This window comes from Mytilus trossulus, chromosome 7 (assembly GCF_036588685.1).
Source record: "Mytilus trossulus isolate FHL-02 chromosome 7, PNRI_Mtr1.1.1.hap1, whole genome shotgun sequence".
Classification (NCBI taxonomy): domain Eukaryota; kingdom Metazoa; phylum Mollusca; class Bivalvia; order Mytilida; family Mytilidae; genus Mytilus; species Mytilus trossulus.
Window position 1 is genome coordinate 31,185,556 of NC_086379.1, and position 21,584 is coordinate 31,207,139.

At 30.4% G+C, this 21,584-nt stretch overlaps 1 protein-coding gene across 11 annotated transcripts in view; it reads right to left on the reverse strand.

Moving 5' to 3' along the window:
* The window catches only part of LOC134724922 (rap guanine nucleotide exchange factor 6-like), a 74,496-nt gene that overhangs the window by 44,880 nt on the left and 8,032 nt on the right, over positions 1 to 21,584 (reverse strand). For 9 of the 11 annotated variants that reach the window (XM_063588288.1, XM_063588298.1, XM_063588293.1 and 6 more), the window contains exon 5: positions 103 to 178. In XM_063588288.1, coding sequence (XP_063444358.1) covers positions 103 to 178 — 76 coding nt within the window. Of the gene's footprint in view, positions 1 to 102; positions 179 to 12,722; positions 13,417 to 19,991; positions 20,165 to 21,584 lie in introns of those variants that run through there. The other 2 variants (XM_063588297.1, XM_063588296.1) reach the window with 2 other exon arrangements.

Genomic DNA, 21,584 nt, shown 5'->3' on the forward strand with positions numbered 1-21,584 from the left:
TGTACCTACGAAATCCACAAAAATTGGTCTCCAACAATATTAATGAATCCACAGCAATAAAAATATGGAAATGATTTCCAATCATTAGTACCCAGAACTTACAACAATCATCTCTGAAGGTTCCAGCAGCAGACATTCACTGTTTCTTCTTGTACATCCTGGGGTTCTTTTACCAAAACTGAAAATATAAAAAAAATAAATAATTTGATGTCTTCAAAATTAAACAAATGAGTGCTTAATATCCATGATCTCAATATTGTGACCAACAGTCATGACAATCCATAACAGAAAAAAACTCATTATTGAAAAACATACAAATGTATATAATTTTTTAAAACTTTTTGATAATCTTAGCAATCGATATAATGTGAGCTATAGAACTATAATACACTAATTAAGTCCTGCAACACTAAGGATTTGATATGAGTAAACTTAATTCATTCAAAGTTATACGGATAAAATAAAAGCGATTTTAGATGAATTTTTTATTGTTTGAATTCTTGGCTTAATCTAAAATTGATATGCTTCAAATTAGGTGTACATTTTATATCACTGTTGCACATTAAGATTTTCTACAATAACACTGAAATTAGAGGATAGACACTTTATCAAATAATGCAATTGTTATGGATATTGCAGCATTGCTCTTTCAAGAGTCAGAGAATACAATAAATGCAGACGTTTCATAATTCTAGGTTTAGTAAAAAATAACTTCATAACAGATACAATTCATACTTGCTTTTGAAGTTTTTATGTTTTCTGAGTGTTTTCACAACCTTCACAAGAGGAAAATGACTAGTATGATACTTAGAACTCAAATTGAAGTTTCCGGCAATTATTATGCAACATGAGCAAAGTGTTAATTACTTCATGATCATTTTTATCAATATCATTACCATTTCAAATTTTCAATGTGATAATATGAAAAAGAGGGATGCTTGATTGTCTATTTTTAAATTGAATGCATGTCAAGTCAATTTGTATAGTCAGGATTTACTATGACACAGCCGTGACTTCAAGAGTTGTTGAGGAAATATAGTGAGCAGCTATAAATCTAGCCAATGAAAACCACAGTTTCACTATACTGTTCGGACATACCAGAAGATGCATAGTGCCTTATGGACTTGGAAAATCCTTTCAAGAAATAACTTATGTCACAAAATTTTGAGAAAATGTCTGATGACTCAATAGGTTTTCTCAGTCTTAATATTGAGTATTCCAAGAAATTTTAATTAATTTAGAATAAAACGCCTTCATGATCAGTGAAAAATTTATTCGGTGCTTTCCTTCCAAATCTTTAAATAGAAAGCCATTGAAGTAAATTATATAACATAACCTACTGATGTCAAATATCTTACATATTCAGAAGTATTTCAAAATACCAGCTCAATTACGAAAGATGGAAACATGCCAGATTAAATATTAAAACAACCAATGCTTATAAACAAAATATGACGTGAATACCTTAAGTCTCTTGAGTCTAAATCCCTGATTTTCTCTGACAACTTTCTATATTGACGTAGAGACTGAGACATCCATAGATTCCTATCATTACAGATATCATTTGTCACATGATCTCTATATACAATCTCCCTACAATCACTCAAATCATTATCCCTCCACAAATTACTTCTGTTGTTGTTGTCATTAGCCGAATCAGTTAAAGTGCTTCCAGTTAGATAGACCAACATGCTTTACAAACTCAGTAAATCAGACGACAGAATCTCTTTTCCCAATTTTACAGTAAGATGGATTTTCTTCTCACTTCTCTATAAATTCTGTCAGTAACTTAATTCTTGACATTTATAACGAAATTTTCAAAGACAGAAAATTTCAAAGTATATACATTTAACTCTATCATTGTGATGTAGAATTTATTTGATACCAATAGTGACATGTCTCGACTTTTCACATCACATATATATCCCCATCCAAAATAAGTCACATGACTGTTGACAAATTCAAATTCGAAAAAACAAGTGCTATCCAATAAAATGCAGTTGATTAGCCTTCTCGTTATTAAGATACTGTAGGAAAAATTAGCTATGATGACGCAACTTAATTATCCAAAGAAATACACCATGAGGTACCAAACACGCAATGAAAAAAATATATATTTGATAACTTATTAAACACTGATTACAATTCTGATAATGGTTGCATGTAACAATTAACTTTTAATTTTGTCCCACACTGTGTCAATTCCAACAACATTATGTTGCCCAGACATAGTCCAGCTTGTGGTGATCTTTAATTATTCAAATTTGTCCATTTTACTCCATTTAAAGTCCTTTATGACATGCTTATATACAAGAAATTAACATTTACAGCATATTACAGGTTCATACTTTATCAATAAGTCCTGATAAACAAAGAGAAACATGCAAATATATAACCCGAATAATTCAGTCGTTATATTCCGCTGATCTACGAAGGCTACATTAACGCCTGAACGTCTTCCTCGTTCAAAACCGTCAACCGGAAAATTCACAACGCTTTGCAATATGGGAATTTCGATTTAAATTGGCAGCTAAGGAAGGAGGAGTTCCAGATGTTAATTGATGTTAAATGATGTTAACTGATGTTAATTGGTGTTAATTAATTATTATCGGATTTGTGTTAATTGAACACACGTGCTTGGTTAGACAATTACAAGACAGTTGCGCAGACTCATTATCCTGATCGCCGCCGATTGGCTCTCTCTCACAGAGAGCAGGCGACGCGGCCAATGATCATAAAGAGTTCAAGCCCTCGTGTGGGAGAAAATCGGACACGGAAAGGGCTTGAATTATTCGAGTTAGCAAATATATGGCTTGTTATTACCCCATTAAAATCATAGGTTCTAACTTGCAATATCTCACCACCACACACAAACATTGCTCAAGTAAAAGTGTGTATACACAAATAAACATGACTTTCTGACAATCTGTCATGTGACCACCAACATGTCAGTTGATATGTCATCAGTTCAGTGTGTTTTTTCTTGGTCTCACAGGAACAGTTAATCAGACCAATGTACATGTGAAAACATATAAACAAATAATGAAGAATGTGTCAATGGGACAGAGATGTCATCTCTAGTAAATAACAGGCCCATAGCCAGAAATTTCCAAGGGGGTGTTATTTGGACTCACAAATTTGACTTTAACAGTCACAATTCGAACAGAACAGTGCTTATTTGTTTTCAAGGGGGTTCGGCCGAACCCCCCAAACCCCCCTGGCTACGGGTATGAATAAGCTGGAGTTGTTGTACTGATTTGTTAACCTATAGACATTTTCCTTTCTTTTCCATCAGCAACAAATTACAATAAAATACCCCATATATATAAAACAAAGCATGGTGTGCAAGTTTCAAAACCATTGGTTGAGCCAAGTCTAAGTTAGAGAATATAAACCAATATCAGACCATGATGACATATGTACATGAATGGACAATGGTTAACTGAACTTAACCATAATGCCAAAGACGCTTGGTGGTTAAATAACAAGCAATAAACCATTGAGTTATGTATCATATATATAAATTTTGTTCACTGTCATCTATCTTTTCACCACCAACACAATAGGTTGGTCAGCAACATCTATTTATAAGACTTGAGGGTGGTCAAATAAGTGTGCTTTTTTTTTACTTTCTCTGTCATGCCGACTAGACATATAGATGAATACTTAAACTTCAATTCAAATTTAAATCTGCCTTATTCATAAATAGGATGCATAAAATCGCAATCATGATGACAAATTCAGACTGCATGTGATATAAAACTTAATTTAAAGAATGTGTGAACCCTACTATAACTTAGAAAGGAAAGGCTACTAATTACAGTTTTATATGTTGTGTCAGTGATGGTAGTTTATTCTATCATACAAAAAAATCACTAAAGAAAAATACTCATCTAATCATAAAAAAAAAGGTGCAACATCTTATTCAATTGAAGAGGAAAAGTCACTGCAATTCTGAATGCTTTTTGATTGAGAGTATTCTTCTCATTAATAAGTAATTATTCTTTCTGTCAACACTGCCAAAAGTTAAAGCATATCACTATATTTTGACTTTTGATCATTGTTGAAGGTTATTTTGTCTTTTACATCCATGTGCTTCAATTTTGTTTCTGGTGAATACCACATTGACAATAGTACCAAATCTCTTTGTATTTTTTACAATGATCCACGATACATGCCACACTGTAAATCTACCTGACGCCTGACGCGTCTGGACGCGTTCAAAATTTGTACACCGAATGTTCAATATTTTAACGGCATATGTTCATGCTTAGAGACGTGTTCAAAGTTTTAATGTTTGTGTTAAAAATATTAACATGTGTGTTCAGACACAGTGTACACTGGTGTTCAAATTCTGATCTAAAAAAGAGGATAGTTGTTTGTCCAATTTTCTATCCTTCTAATTGGCAAATTTACAAAGAAATTCATTTCAAAATATGAATATACACGCGAATGATGATCTTGTGAATGTTTGACAAACAATTTAGTAATTGTGAAATATTAAACTTCCAAGCTGGCATATATGTATAGTTTATGAACTTATTTTATTATTATTACTAGTTTTACTTAAGTGACATAATTATGCATATCAATGAGGCCTGTTATGATAATATCGTAATAAAAATATGTCGATGTTCATCTTATTTCATGATCCGTTCAGTTTATTAACATTACATGTTCAATCAGTGTTTCAATCGCTCGAAATTTTGAACACCTCGCGTTAAAAAAAATATACCAGGGTACCAAATACCGGAAACAGATATCGGCTGGTTATTTAGGCGGTTAAACGAAGAAAGGATACACATAAGGAAGAGAACTGGAGCTGGGACTTCTATCCAACATGAACACGAAAGAAGTGAGTAACAAGTTAGGATAATCTCCATAGGTAGTTCGATGGCTGGCTTCCTTGTTATATTCTTATGTCAGACAATATTTGTCAAATATTCATAACTGTTATATCCAATTTTTTAATATTCAACATAAAAGACGACTTAAAGAACAGTATTAACGTAAATAACTGTCAGCTTTGTTCTGATGAATTTCTAAACTGCTGAATAACCAGTCTGTGATCGTCTGTCTGTTATATAGAATAAATGATGATTTTGACATCCACGTATATTAGTTGAACACTAAGTGGTAAGAACTCTAACATCAAGTGTTCAAAAATGAAACACAAAGGCATTAAAAACTGAACACCACACATTCAATTGATGAACATAAAGTGTTAAATAACTCTTACATCAAGCGTTCAAAAATGGCACACAAAGGCATTAAAAACTGAACACCACATATTCAATTCATGAACACTAAGTGTTAAATAACTTTAACATCACGTGTTCAAAAGTGAAACACAAAGGCATGAAAAAATGAACACCACACATTCAATTGATGAACACAAAGTGTTAAGAACTCTAACATCAAGCGTTCAAAAATGGCACACGAAGGCATTTAAAAAAAATGAACACCACATATTCAATTGATGAACACTATCGTAAACATATGGAACACCATTTTTGACTTAGAAAATACTTTTTTTTTATTTGCAGGAATCGTTAGATTGGAATGTTTGAATTAGAAACCGGTAGCAAATAAGCCCACGAAGGTCATTTCTGCATGCTATAAAGTGTTGGAAAAAAGAAAGCTGTCAAAAAGGTATGACAATATATGTATATAAATAGCTTATGTAGGTGTATCATTTCTATATCTGTATACCTTAGGTCAAGAAATCGACTTATGTAACTTATAATGTCAATATTTGCATTTCACTGCCATAGAATATCAATTTATACTCTAGTATATAACGAAATTAAAGCATAACAACTATTGCATAATTTGATGCTTTATGAAAAACTCTCTTCTATTAATTTTAAATTTTATTTTGCAGGATATATAGGCTCATAGAGATTACTTGTAAGTTGTTGTGGAGGATTTGACATTGGAAGTTGATAACACATAAAATGCCAGCCAGTTGACAGATTTAAGTGAAGATGCACTGAAAAGTTGAGCGTACATCTTATGTGATCATCGTACAAGAACTGTTGGAATTTGCAAACTTTTAAACTTTCATTGTGACAAATATCTATATCATAAACTATCTACTTATCACATTGACATGCTTTTTTGGTTAGGATATTACATGATGTAGCAACTTTATCTTGTCATGTAGAAGAAAATAATTATTTGTGATATATTTAAGTTGGTTTAAAAACATTATGTATGTGATTTAACTGACTGTTACTTGTGATATCATAAGGTATTCTTGTGCACTTTTCTTACATATATGCTCATTTGATTATATAAAGAATTACTTGTTAAAATATGTTTTATTGTTGTATTTTGCCTGATTCAATATAGTTTTATAACAGTTTAATTAAGTTTAGTACTTATGAAAAATTATGTACTCTTAACAATAGAACATGTTCCACATTTGAACACCATCAATTTGAACACCTATGTCAACTGTTCTGAATGTTAACTTCTGGTGTTCTGATTCTTAACATTTTGCTTTTTGAACATGTTCGATGTGTTCAAAAAGTGTTACATGGCTGTTGAACGCGTCGACGTATTAAGATTTTGAACATTCGGACACGTTCAATCGTTGAACACTAATGTTATGGTCTTTAACATCAAGTGTTCCAAAATGAAACACAAAGGCATTAAAAACTGTACACCACACATTCAATTGATGAACACTAGTGTAAATATTTGGAACGCCATTACACGTTCAAAAAGTGTTACAAAAAAGCGTTCAAGCAGTGTTCTATTTATTAACACTTAGATTTACAGTGCAGTTAAACAATAAGTTGTAGCTATAGGTGTACCATGTAGGTACAAATCTTTGTTTCTCATATGGTTCCATATTTCAAAACCCAAAAGCTTTTGTTAAAATCAAAATATCCATCACTGATTCCTTACAAAATATTTGGTTGACAGAAACTTTACACATATATGGTTTGAGTTGAAATAACAAATAACAGGCTATTATTTGAACTTGGAATTATTTTTGATTATGGAATTTGCATAATTTCTTGTGCTGGAATTTTTTAATAAATTCCATGTTTATTTGGTAAAAAAGTGTGTTATAATGTTTTGTATAGATAGTGTTGTGCGCGGCACAGTTCATTCTATTGAAAATGTGCTATCTTCTTTGTAATAGAAAATGTTGTGTGCAGCACAGAACATTTGAGTACAGAATAAACATGGAATTTGATAAAAAATTTCCAGCACAAGAAATTATGCAAATTCCATAATTAAAAATAATTCCAAGTTCAAATAATAGCCTGTTAGATGCACTTTCAAAACACTTTTCACTAGAAGTTTATAAGTAATAAGCTTTCCTCTCATAAATAATTCGGTCAATATTCTACACCTGTCTACCTAAAAATTCCTTCCCTACTTTATCTTTAAAGCATATTGAAACCATCAAAGGAACAAACATGCAAGTGTTGAAACAAGTGGCTATTTTACAACTATTTTAACTACTTTCTGCTTTGACTGAACTTTTGACACCTCACAAGGACAAATCAATGTCTCTGCCATTTATCAAGTTAAGATCTGGTATGTTCTACAAAGAACAATGTTAATTAATAATCAAATGAACCATTAAGGTGAGTTTCTGTTGTTACTACAAGTTCAAGGACCAATTAATCCACAGTCATAACAAATCAATTTCAAAATAGTGGATTTGTGCTAATGTTATTGTAAGGATTCGAACCATAAGATTATAGTGGCGAAACTTATTAAGCAAATGATCTCTGCTCTGACATTTAACAAATCAAATGTTTGTGACAGGTTTCAAATATACATCATGAATTTATATTTATATTAATGCAAGGTCAATCAAGAACAAAAACTTTTATTTTGTAAGTTTCAAGATGATAATGATGGAAATTTTTTAGGACCTTGACTGGCTATACAGCCCTTACACGGTCGGAAGTTAAAAGAGTCCATTCTTTCAAAGCTTTTTTATAATGTCAATATCAAAATAATAAGAAGATGTGGTACGATTGTCAATAAGACAATTCTCCAGCATAGACCAAATCCGTCAATATTTGTGACTATCAAGTGTGCAAGCATCTTAAAGCTGAAGTACTTAAAGAAGACCTATAAGTAATGTATTTCACTGCCAACCAACATGAACCATATGTCTGGTGTGACTGTTGATTGCTTTATTGTCATACTTAAGATAAAGAGGTTTTCCAGTACCAATTCATCCCTTATCATTTCTAGTTTCACAAAGATATATAAGTATCCTTTTGTTTTATCTTCCACCTTTGTTTTATTCGTTGAAGATGTTGTATTTCAGTAGCAAATATTATGATCGTGACATACAAAATGTAATTCATCTTTAGGCTTCATCAACCAAATGAATAGGTATACATTATAAGGGGCTAACATGAAAATAATACTTTTTTCAATATCCCTCTGCATTAATTACATAAATACAGATGATAATTTGCTACAAAGAAGAGTATTTTAAGACAGCTGAAATGTCATTCCTATTTATACGAGACAAAAGCTGCAGGATTCAGGAAGAAAATTTCATAATCTGAGCTTGGTTAACCATTCTGATATTTTTCTCTGCTTCCTACATACCAATAAAAAATGTCAAAAGCTTAAATTCTCTTGTTAATTAAAAAAAAAAGTTTATCCTTCAATAAAGTTATATATATATTTCTCAGATGAAAAGATATTTTTTCATTCAGCAAAAGAAGAATCAGAAACAATCTCAATTTATCCATAGGTAAATTTATTCTAAGTAATAAATACAAACGCAATGATTTGTCAATTCATAACAAAAAAGCTTTTAATAGTGATTTTTTTTTTATTTTACAGCCAATTCTTATCTTTTATTGGGATTTTTGGATGTCGATGTTTCCATATGCTAAACTTTAATGTAGTCTCATTATCTTTTGATTTTTCAAAGTTTCTTTTCTACATGTTCTACAAAAAAACATTTGTCTCTGACATCACAGATTTATTAAGGTAGAAGTGGGTGTACTTTAAGCCATCTTTGATTGTAAATAACAGAGAACCTACAGTCCAGTTTTTCTAGTCTAATGAGCAAAATTTTATAAGGAATTCAGATATCCTATGTGAAATTTCATTGAAAAGAATAAATTAATAAGATTTGAACTTATAAATAATACCCAGCAATATTTTTACAAGCTTAGATTATCTTTACTTGTTTATTATGTGTTTGAATTGTCAATTTAAGGGGAGATAACCCTGAATTAGTGTGTATTCTGAAGGAATCTACATGAAATTTTGCTATTAATGGACAAGTATCCATCTTTTCTTTTGATATCCTCAAGCCATTTTCTAAAAGCTATATTTCAAGATTTGATTCCTATTTTTGATTTAGTGATGCCTCGATTTCAGAGTATTGATTTTCTTTTACAGATCAAGATTTAAATAGTTATACTTGAAAATGCAGATGTAACAACCAACCTTTAAATAAATATTACATTTATAAACTTGGAATAATAGTATAGATATAAGAAGTTCAGTATGTATGGTATAAAACAATGAAAGTTGTACATGTACTATATATATATGCATATAAAAAGCACCAAGATCGGTTGTATCAGGTTACATCAAGTCCTTTCTTGTCTAAAACTGTATTAGGATCACCTTAGTATGGATATATTTTTGGTGAAAGACATCATCATTAAAATTTCAGGTCTCAGGCTTAAACTAAAGACATCCAAGTTTATCTTGGCGTTTAATCCATTGAATACAAGCAAAACCCTTTTCAGTTTTCAACAAACAACAAAACTGATAATCATGGGCTCTCATAAACAATTGTCTGTGATTTATTAAAACTTTATTGTCTGGTTACTCTGGCATGATATCAAAGGAACTGACTGTTTTGTGTTTTTGGATTTGAAGGATTCCACACTTGTACCAATTAACTTCAAATTAAGGTTCTTGCCAACAAACAAAAATCTCAGTACATGTTCCAAATTGTGATTCTACCATAACTGATGCATTACTATACTAGATCACTGATAAGTTCAGATATATATGTAAACAAACCAGTCCATTTGCTAGTCCAACTTTAAATACTTAATCCATTATAAGATATTTAAATATGTGTACCCTTAATAACTTCCTGCTAATCTAAGAAGCATGTTAATTTGTAACACATGTAATAGATTAAATTAATGGGTGACTAAGAGAATTATCATGAAAGCCTTATACTAATTTCTTACTTATTATATCACTTACATATGTAAATCAGTTGTAAAACACAGATAATCATTTGTAAATCACTAAATACACATGTCATGTAATTATGGAATAATGGCATTGGCAGTTTGTTGTTGACCTATGAGTTTGCATATCTTTTTGGTATCTTAAGCCTCTCTTTTAATTATTTGCATTAGAATAAAGAATAAATGAAGATGTGGGTATCTATCAGTGAGATAAAACAACGAAGTTGATGCAATGACACAAGTAAAACACAAGACATCAAGAAATCTACGTGTGTATAAAATATATATGTTCAGTTATGTCCACATATATAATATTAACATTATTCTTGTTGATTTAAATAAATAAAATAAATTGCCTTTCATTTGCAAACAAACAAAATTCATACTTTCAAATAGCAGCATTGTATTGTACTAATGGTCATCATAAAGCTTATCTGCTCTATTCTCTGAAATATTATAGACCCTAGCTATAGTAGACTATTTCAACTAAATTGAATTTCATTATAATTTCTTATTAGAGGTTCCTTTATACGTAACCCACACTATCATATAGTTACATGCAGGAGGAATGAAACCAATCAGTTCTTACATTTTGGTATATGATACATTGACCTAAACAAATACCAAACACATATTTGTCTTACATTTTGTCACATTTGAATGCTTATCTGGCAGTACTTAGTAATATAAGCATTTTGCATAATGTCAGATTTCACATGACAGTTTAAATAGTTGTATTATCAGGTCAAGATATCATTCCAAGAACATAAGGCATGAGGTCTGATATCATATTATGATATTATTAAGCTTTACATAATAGAACGTAAAACATCTGGCTCTTCAAGACTTTCACATAAAATGCAGTCATAATCAGCTTTAATACTGACAGAACATCTAACTGTGTGCACTCTTCAACAGTCCTGTATGTACTGCAGAAAGTCAGGACAGACAGATATATCCAACAAAGAATCAATTTAGAATGAAGAGCTGCAAATTAACTTCATCAAACTATGCCACGAAAATCAAATCATCAACGTTTATCAATATCTGAATATTAGATAAGTCTAAATCAGTGCCGATGGAACACAGCCAAACCTAGATTCCATCTACTAAATATAAACTCAGTGATACTCCTCAAGATAATGCCATCTGTTTCAATATCAATGATCATCAATGAATCATAATTTTTATTAATCATGTTAATCCCAAATGGATTAATTGATACTGGTAAAAATTCCCTCTTGTGGGTGATTTTTCAAAATTTTTGATTTTTTAATTTTGCAATAAAGATTTATCATTTGTTGTCATTAACTAACAAACCAATATTCACCCAGTTGTATCCTCATTTATACAGAGGGTCTCATTTTTTTTTCTTTTCAATGTACTAAAAAAGCAAAGTATTTTCTTCCTACCCATCAGGTGTACTTCTAAAGATCTGATTTATAGGAAATCTCATTTTGGTATTAAAGTTTTATGTGAATACCTTTTTCCAAACATTTCAATAACTCAGTAATAACCAGCACCAAAATGAAGATAGACAAATATATAAATATAATTTGTCTATGTCAATCAAATTCTCATGGGATTTTACAAGTATTGATATTTATTTCTTTGCAAACTTCAGACAAAGTTATAACTGATGTAACTCAAAAGGAAGATCAAATAAAAACCAATAATTCACTCCGTCATCCTAATAATTGTCGGAAATAATATAAAAAATTTACAACCTGACATTATATTTGGATCCTATATACAATGCATAGCTAAACTTCAAGGTTCACCCCTATGATGCTATACTAAGTAAATCTATTGACACCGAAACTTAAATTTTTCCACATATCACTATATCAGCATTCTTCATATGTTGGTTAGTGGGTCTCTCACAAAATTTTATTTCTATTTCAAGACTTGCAACAAATACACTTAATTAAACAGCACAACACTTAACCTACAGACATATGAGCTTTAATCATTGTATAACTGTATAAAAATGTCATATAGAAAATTATTTGGAGACATTTTTATCAGATAACACTAAAGGCAAACTTTTAGAATAAAATCATAAAGAAGCAATCCCCAGGCAATTTTAGGCTACACACTTTATCATTTTTTCAATACAAGTCAGAGATGATATTTTATTTATTTAAAAGCAAGTGTCATCAAGGCATGAAGGCAAGCCATTCCTGTATTCTATTTTCCTCAAAATCAAACGTCAATTGGCAAAGTCTGAGCAGTTATTGCAGAGATATAACCTAGCCATTCTTATACATTAGATAATGCAGATGATTTTTTTCTGCAGTAATGATAAAAAAAACAATTCTGAACATGGACACATTACTGTGGTGTAAAATAACAAATTGAGTCCTTCTTCCCAATGATCTAATTATATTTCTATTGCAAGACATGCACTAAGGCCTATATTATTCCAGCCTCAAAAAAATACCAAGTGTCCCCCTCTTTGCCCTCCCCTAAAAACTGAAAGACTTCCTCAATACAAGTATTTACCTTATAAACTCAACTTCCTGGATCATATTTGCCATTTAGTTTTTAAAGAAATAAATCCATGGTACGAAAAAAGATTCAATTTACACTACACAACATTTCTTGCACTTTCCATTCCCATTTAATGAAGAAAACAGAATTTCACATGAATAGTAAGAACTAATCCTTTTTCACCACATTTACAGAAGATGGCACAAATGATATTACATCACTTCAACACTTCACTATCTCTTCATGACAAGACACATGTGTATATCATTTTTTATTTGCTGCTGAATCTTAACTGCACCTTTGCATCAATGAAAAATACATCTACATGAACTTTGTGCTAAATGCCCTGTTTTAAGCTTTGCGGCACTTTTAAGTGGCCTCACTTCCTAATTGAATCCAAGATCCTGTGCCATGTATCAACTTTCTACTTGAAAGTTTTCTAACATAATGATCTGTACTCAAGCTGGGATATTGGTTCTGAATCTTTAGATTCTTGAACTTTTATCAAATAATTTGGTGATAACTCCACAAATTCTTATGCTTCAAAAATTGATTACAATTTCTTTCAGATGTTTCATTTTCAGTCATATTCTAATATTTTCTCACACACCAAGAAATCAATTTATGAAATTACAATCAAAGAAATAAGTTTCTTCACTTTTCACAGCAATTCCATCCAAACTCTAAATTGGAATTATATTTGTTAGTTTCCAGAGTGAAAAAAGTAGTTTCCGTAAAAAATCTAACAGTTAATTTACATGGCGTGTCATCACTAACGAAAAATCTGATTTCAACAAAAGCAAATCAAATAAAAAATATAAAATCCAATTTGTTCCAGTATTCCAAGTTCAAACTAATGTTAATATCTCGTCCAAATGAGAAACGTTTGAAAAGTACACAAATGTAAATAAACGATCGGGTGTGAAATTAAGTTAATTAAACACATTCCTTCCTTTTTCTATCTTCACTCCATAACAAAGATATTTAACAGCTCACATAAATCTCAATGATTCACAAATATACAAAGTCCATTGTATGGGTATCACCTCTTAAAGATCAAATATTGACTTATGAATCAGCCTAAAGAGGATAAGAGATAACAGCTACTAATCACTTAGTAAGCTAATTAATATTCCTTTTATCAAAGATAATCGCTATGGTCATCTGATCTCATATCTATCATAAAAAGTCTGACATCTGGACATACTGGTGGGTAATTGTTTGATAATATACTATGCATGTTGTTATTACAATATATTGTCAATTAACCAGCAATTTTATAAAGCCAGGACAATAAAAAATGTATAATTGGTTCTTTGCCATCAACAACTTAAAGAGTTACAAGATTTGAATCTTACAATCAAAAGAGATTAAATCCATTTTTAATAATTTTTATTCATCTTATATTTTACGTTTTTTCCTTCCATTAGTAATTTTTTGTGACTTTCATATTATTATTTGTTTCGTAAACTTAATGATGCATTATATAACAAAGACAACAATACAACTGGCCTTTATAGACCTAGTGTTTTTGCCAGATGACACAGCCCATTGTTTTACATGTGCATTGTAGCATGGGAATTATAAAAGGATTACATTTTATTATCATTTCCATATGTCACAATCAATTCATCTAAAACATATACAAAAGTTGGTTTTTATATACTTTTTTCCCCAGAGGTAAAAAAGTTTTAAAATTAAATACCTTTTTAAATGTATAGATATAGTTTAAATACATGTATTTAAATGCACAGGCAATGCATTAATTTTATCTATTAAAGACTATACTGACAGGACAATAATAATAATAATCAAAACATTATTTTCATTGAAATCGAAAGAAATATTTTTTTATAAAATTAAATGCTTTAAGTATAAAACAAAAAATCTTTTTCCAATATATCCCCCCTATAATATTTCAATTGTTTATAATTAATATCCCATTATAGTAATTCCCCATGCTATACAGAATACATCCCAATTATAACACAATATAAACATGTCTCTATCAGTTTGCTGCGCTGATAGCTTCTATCACAATTGATATTGACAACTCTATGATAAAAGTACCAAAGTCATGATTTCCAATATGATTCTAGAACTTTTAAATGAAAAACAAATTTTGAAAGCTTCCATTAAAAGGCAACTAACAGTTAAAAAATTTATTTTCCTTCAAGTATCAAATTGTAATTATATATGGTTGATGGAATAAAGGCTCTATAGCTGTTTTCCATGAAAGTGCATATCATCACAAGGGAACATCTGTTTAAATCAATGGAATATTGGTAATTTTTAGAAACCATCTTATCACACTCTTGAATCAAATTACAGCCTTCCTTATCAAAATATTCTTGCAGTAACATTTTGTCCATTTAATATGGATGAAATATTTGCCACTGGATGTTAAGCAACCCACAATCAATCATTTGGTCGACTAAGAAATGAAGTCAGTTATTTATTTCACTGTTGCAGAACCAGGTAATTAATTAGATGATAGAACTTTGAATTGTAACTATCATAGGGCAGATGCACATTTACATGAGAGAGTGATATGAAATAAAGAAGGAAAGATTGGTTTGTTTTTTGTTATGTTTAATTTTGTAAAAATTTCAAACCCCATACAAACCAATTCTGGTCCCTTATAACTTACTTCCTCAAAGATCAAATTATTGCCATATAAATTTTAAATGTGAACAGACTAATCTAACATTCAAGTAAAAGTTATGTTTACTGGATACCTCTTTAGTTAATACTAACATATCCACGAAAGACAAAACTAATCCCGGTTCTATGTACTGTACATAAACTATGAAGGAAAGTTCTGCCCTGGATATCTCGTCATGCTAGGGGACAAGTGTCTAAAACAACCGACATAACAGACAATTCTCTGAGAAAAAAAAGCTTATACATGACTGGACAATTTTTTAGTTTTCAGTTTGTTACAAGTTGTTTTTTTGTCTTCTGCTGCAAGCAAGACTGAAAACCGCTATTAACTTTGATCAATCATAAAATCAATGCAAAATGGATATGCTATGCAGAAATGACTTGTCATTGATGACATAGCACCCCAACAACAGAAAAAAAAGAAAAAAAACATTTTGGGTTCATATGTTCTTTATAATTGCTATGTGGAAATATGCATACCTTGTAGTGATTTTGTCGAACATATTTCCAAGGAAAGATACTGAATCATACAGCAAAATGCTACCAAGATTTATGAAAGTATATAAACAGGCCCTTAAAGATATACTATACTATTGGTTAGTACAATTCTAAATAATTTGATATAAAGCAGTCATTATATTACACTGTACATGGTTTATGTGCGAGACACACTTTTTAGTTGTCCCTTTATCTTTTAATTATAGAAACATAAGGACACATATACCCATACATGATAAAGGTCTACTGATCTTAAATTTCCAACTAAATTTAGTGAAATCTACTTAATATATGGAGATAATAGTATTTATTTACATTTCAATCTCAGATTTCGGACTTTAAAATAAATTGTTTCAATATGATCGTATGTAAATATTTTTGTGAAACACTATCTCCTAGACCTTCCAATTATGTTGACTACCTATATCTGATACAATGTCTGCTCCTTAAAAATATCTTGACATACTGATAATGACAATAATTTTTTGTATGACCTAATTTAAGGACAAGTGTATGCCACCAGACAATTTAAGATTTCCAGTAATTATCAGTGAAACCAGGCAATCTTAAAAAAATTGTCACATTTTAATTTAAAATTGGTATCATCCAAATGTTTCGAAGTTGAGAGTGACTTCCATTTTTGTTTAACTTGTACACAGTTTTGTTTATAAAGAGACCAACTCCAGCCCACTTGGTGTTGGGTTTCCTCGCTGTGGTGAAGACTCATTGGTGGCATTGAGCTGTTTTCCACTGATTGTTGTCTCTTTGACACATTCATCATTTCCATTCTCAATTTCATCAAACTAATTTCATCATTTGCCAAATTATATGTTTTCCAATTCAACATTCATATACTGTTTTACATTTAATGTTCTTCTTGCCAAATCTGTCAAAAATCAACTAACAATTAAAAATGTAATACCAGTAAGAATCTCTCAGCATTGCCCAACTATGAATATAAATATAAATTTACTCTTCACACAAAAATATGTCTTGCCTTAGTTGCCTATAATGGTACCCCTTAAACTAACCTAATCACATCATATGCTTGAACAAATTGTCAATGCCACTGAGATTACCACTGACAGAAAAATCAAGCCTTAAAGTCTAAGCTCTGCTTACCGGTATATATTCTAACTTTGTAAAGAAACTACCGGTACTCTTTCTAGTTAAATGTACCCTTCCAACAATTTAGGGATGACAATATATATTTAGTGGAATATAATGGAGTACTCGTACTTTGATAATAATATCAATGTATCAAAAGCTTACATTAAAGTGTTAAGTTTCTTTGTTATTGTGTTGTCTCTTTTTACATCCCCAACTAATGAAAGTAATTATATAGAACACAATACAAAAGACAATCTTGTGAACAATCAAATTAAAGGTTTAACAAAAAATTAACAACCAACAAACTGTTACTTACTGTATACATTTTCTCAGAGTCCTACAAAATGTCCAATGGGATTAGTCCCATGCTCAGCTGCCCATCACAAATGGATTAAATTCACTTCTTATTCAAGAAGATAATTTTGTATACTTCATCAGATGAGAGTCAATTCAGAATTGAAGCAATAAAAGTTAAGTGAAAGATGACCTTTTACATATGGTTAATCACCTTCAACCATTCAGACAAATCTTGAGCATGATGTGTAACATCTTATAGAAGAAACACACGACTGGAAAATCAAATTATCAGCTTGGTACCTTTGCTAACTATTTCAAATAGTCTATTTGATATGGTTATGGATGTTTGTAATGCCATCCCAAATGTTAATCCAGCATGACAGTGTACTATATTTATTACCTTATAACCATTTGACAATTTTCTGAAATGAGTCCAGACAACAGATTCGGATGGAAGATTTTGTACTATATAGTAAAAATATTCCAAAAGTTATGCTGTCATGATCAATGTTAATCGAAAAACTTTTAATGTAACGCTACAGGGGAAATTTCAAATATTGCTCAGCAGAATACTTCAAAAAAATATCTGAGTATCCAACTGGAGTATGAAATTTCCACTCACGTACTCGAAGACATTTAAGTTCCACATTTGCATTGTGATACTACTTACTTTTGTTTATGTCCGGAACCATCATCCATCCATTCACAATTAAGAAGTATAATCAAAACACATAAAACACTTATTTTCCTAGTCTTTAAACAATGCAAAGATATTTTTTAATCAAGACAGCAACTAGATAATATCCAGATCACATATTTGTTTACGAAATGTATACCTGTAATTAATTTCCAGTGACCTAAAGGCCTACTCTGCCATCTGTCTCCCCATCCATAAAGGCCATACAAATATACATATCTTCACTTGATTGATTAGAGTAGGATTTAGTCAATATTTACTTTTCACTTTTATAACACAAATGTAGGTATGTTTGAACTGTACAGGTGGGAACACTTTAAATCAATAAATTCTATTTAAATAATAAACTCTCATGCACAATTTCATTAAATTAAAATCCTTAGTGCACTTTTGATAAATAAACAAGCAGTTTCTTGTTAAATGAATATGCTTCACTGAACAAAATAAGTATGCAACTTTAAAATATACATTTTTAGGACTTGTTTACCAATTTAAATTTACAACCCCCTTTCTAAAAGACTTCTGTCAATAACTTATATTGAAGATAAATTGCTTTATAAAAGTATGGGTCACACCTGGGACTAAGTTATGTGAACCTTAAAGTTAACTTGTGGAGTCTTGAACAAAAAATCAAGATCTCCATAAACCATGAATTTCGCCATGTTAAAGTTTACAAACCTATTTGATATTAAACATTTATCATTTAAGGACCAGTTTTAGCATCTTGTTGTTTAACCAGGTGTTACCATTTACATTTAACCCCTGCCAGAATAAAGGCAATAAGACTTTTTAAATCTCATGTCATGTACATGTACGAAACCGTCAGGGTAAGACTTATTGAATATCATGTCATGACCGCCTGATTTTAGGATATCATGGTAAGATGCAGTATTTGAACTGGTTGATGTTAAGACGTAGCATTTGGACTGGTTTCGAAGGTCAAAATGTACAATGTACATGTACACAAACCTCGAGAGTAAGGCATATTGAATCTCATGTCATAACCACTTGATTTAAGGATACCATTGCACCATGTAGCATTTGGACTGGTTCCACAGGTCAATGTAAATGTACAGTTTGTACACAAACCTTGAGGGTAAGGCTAATTACAAGGTACATGTTACTAGGTGTGAAATACACTGAGTCATAAAGGACTAAACATGTAATCATCCTTTGTACAGTTTGTTCAAAGGTGGGTGTAATAAATTATAAAATACTCCTTTCATTTATGGATCTTCATGTCCTAACTTATAATAAAATATAGAAAAATATTTTTATAAACAACTTAATATTATATAATACCATTGTATTTGTGAGCCAACCAAGTAATTGAAATTTCATCTATAATTTCATAAAATCCCCCTCAATTTTTAATGGTTAGCCCAGGGAGCTGAGTTCCAGGAAAATAACCAAACCTTATGCAAGAAACTGAAAATACTAGTTAAAAGCACCTTTCCAATGAACAGAGTTCCAACCTTACATCTACAACTACTTTGACCACTTTGCCATCCTCCCCTGGTCAAATAATTTAAGATTTATTTATTGATGTAAGAAAATAGTATACATATGAAGTCAGTAAAACAGGGTTATCTCTAGTTTACCTAAGGTCACTTCAAGTCAAATGTAGTTCATACGACACAAAAGTCTGGAGGGCTTTTTAGCATAATCAAATGTATATTTCTAATCAATCATTTATTTAAAAGATCTAAAGGTAATAACTACCGATAGAATTTCACTAGACTTTGTCAACAAATTTAACCCAAAATGAATCCCATACCTAAAAATATGGTCTCAAAAGCAAAAACTTTTTCTCTATCACAAAAAATAAACATAACAAAAAAAGGTCAGAATCAAGGACATGATACAATAGTCCAAAGATTTTCATATTTTTGTAAAAAAACACATCTCATCTTTATAGTACATGTAGTACAAACAATATGTAAATATAATCAAAACGGTATAAAACTAGAAAATTTTGAAAGAATTTCATGAGTGACTTATTTTAAAGTACTTACTATTTAATTTCACACATATATATGTCTTCTTTATAATCCAAAGCAAAGTGTTTCACTAGCTGTTAATATTTTACACAAAATCACCACATTCAAAGGCACTTGTAAAATGCATTCCAGAATTAATGAAAAATCTTTTCATCATTATAGACACCATAAGATAGAGGTCTGGTAAAGGGGAAGACTTTCAATCTGACTGACTTACATGACAAATCTTGACTACCTTTTTGTACCCCGAGGAAATATATATATATTTTTAATATTTAATTCAATTAAATAGTCATTTATACTAGCCCTTTGGTAATGTATTCATCCTTCTCAATTACCTGATATCTATACACAAACACACATACCAGACTTGTTTAAAAGTAAAAATACCTGAAAATGATTTTGACATTTAAATGATGATAAAAGTTTTTTACTATCTTTTATCAAATCGTAAAGAAATCTATAGTGATTTTTATTCAAATTATATCTTTACTTTATGTGAACATTTTTCAGACATAGTTCAGACAGTTATTTTTGTTTCTACATACCTCTCCTATCATAAAAGAATTTCTTAATCACTAAACCTACTTTCGACAATCTTTTTAATTAGGAAGATAAGTCAATATAAAATCAAATCAGTTTATACTCCTAATTTTATTGTGTGACTTATACAATATGGAAGCTTGACTAAAACACAAAATTTACAAAAGTTGATATTTATGAAGATCATCAAACAAGGATGTTTGGTAAAAATACAGATATTTTAAAAGGGATGATCAATAGGAACTCCCACCTTAAAATATGAGGGTCAGTCTGATTTAGTCAAATATTTCTTTTTTTTAAGTCCAAATAAAGAAGTTTTTAAAACACCCTCCCTCATCTCTGTATCTTTCCACTGTTAATTCATATTAACATTAACTCTAAGTGTTATATCAAGAAATCAAGTGTCTAGAAACACTCAGCAAAGAATTTTGATGTAGTACTTTTATTATCTGCTTGTAAATTTAATAACCAATTTAAACAGATTTGTTTGGCTGTGTTCAAATTTTGAGACATTTGCATGAATTTGTGATGCAAGTATTGTACAATATCACAATAAATGTCATTTCATGCCTAATATAGCTTGCTAAGCAATATGAGAACTGCTGATTGTTCAAGACTGTACATCTACCATATAATCACTAACATATAGATCATTTGTTTTCTAGTACCACATCTTCTTATTCTTATGTTGCCAGCTTACTAATTTCTGCAATTATTTCCCATATAAATGTAAACAAAGGAAATCCCATAAACATGTAAAATCTACTGGTGAACAAAATGGTCTGGGTAATCACCTGTCAAACTTGTCATTAAAATCAATCATAGGGCTATCTTGTCATTAATTACACAGGAATATTGTCAATATAATCCAACATTATTTTATCAATAACTAACTGGACAAGACATCACAACTAGTAATTGATAATCAGACCAAAGCAACTATTTAGGATCCTCAAAAACAATCAAAAATATATAGTTGATTTGTAACAAAATCCTGCATTTAGCCATTTTTATATCTACACTACCTTAAATATTCAAAGAAATTTTTGCAAACTTTTATTGAGA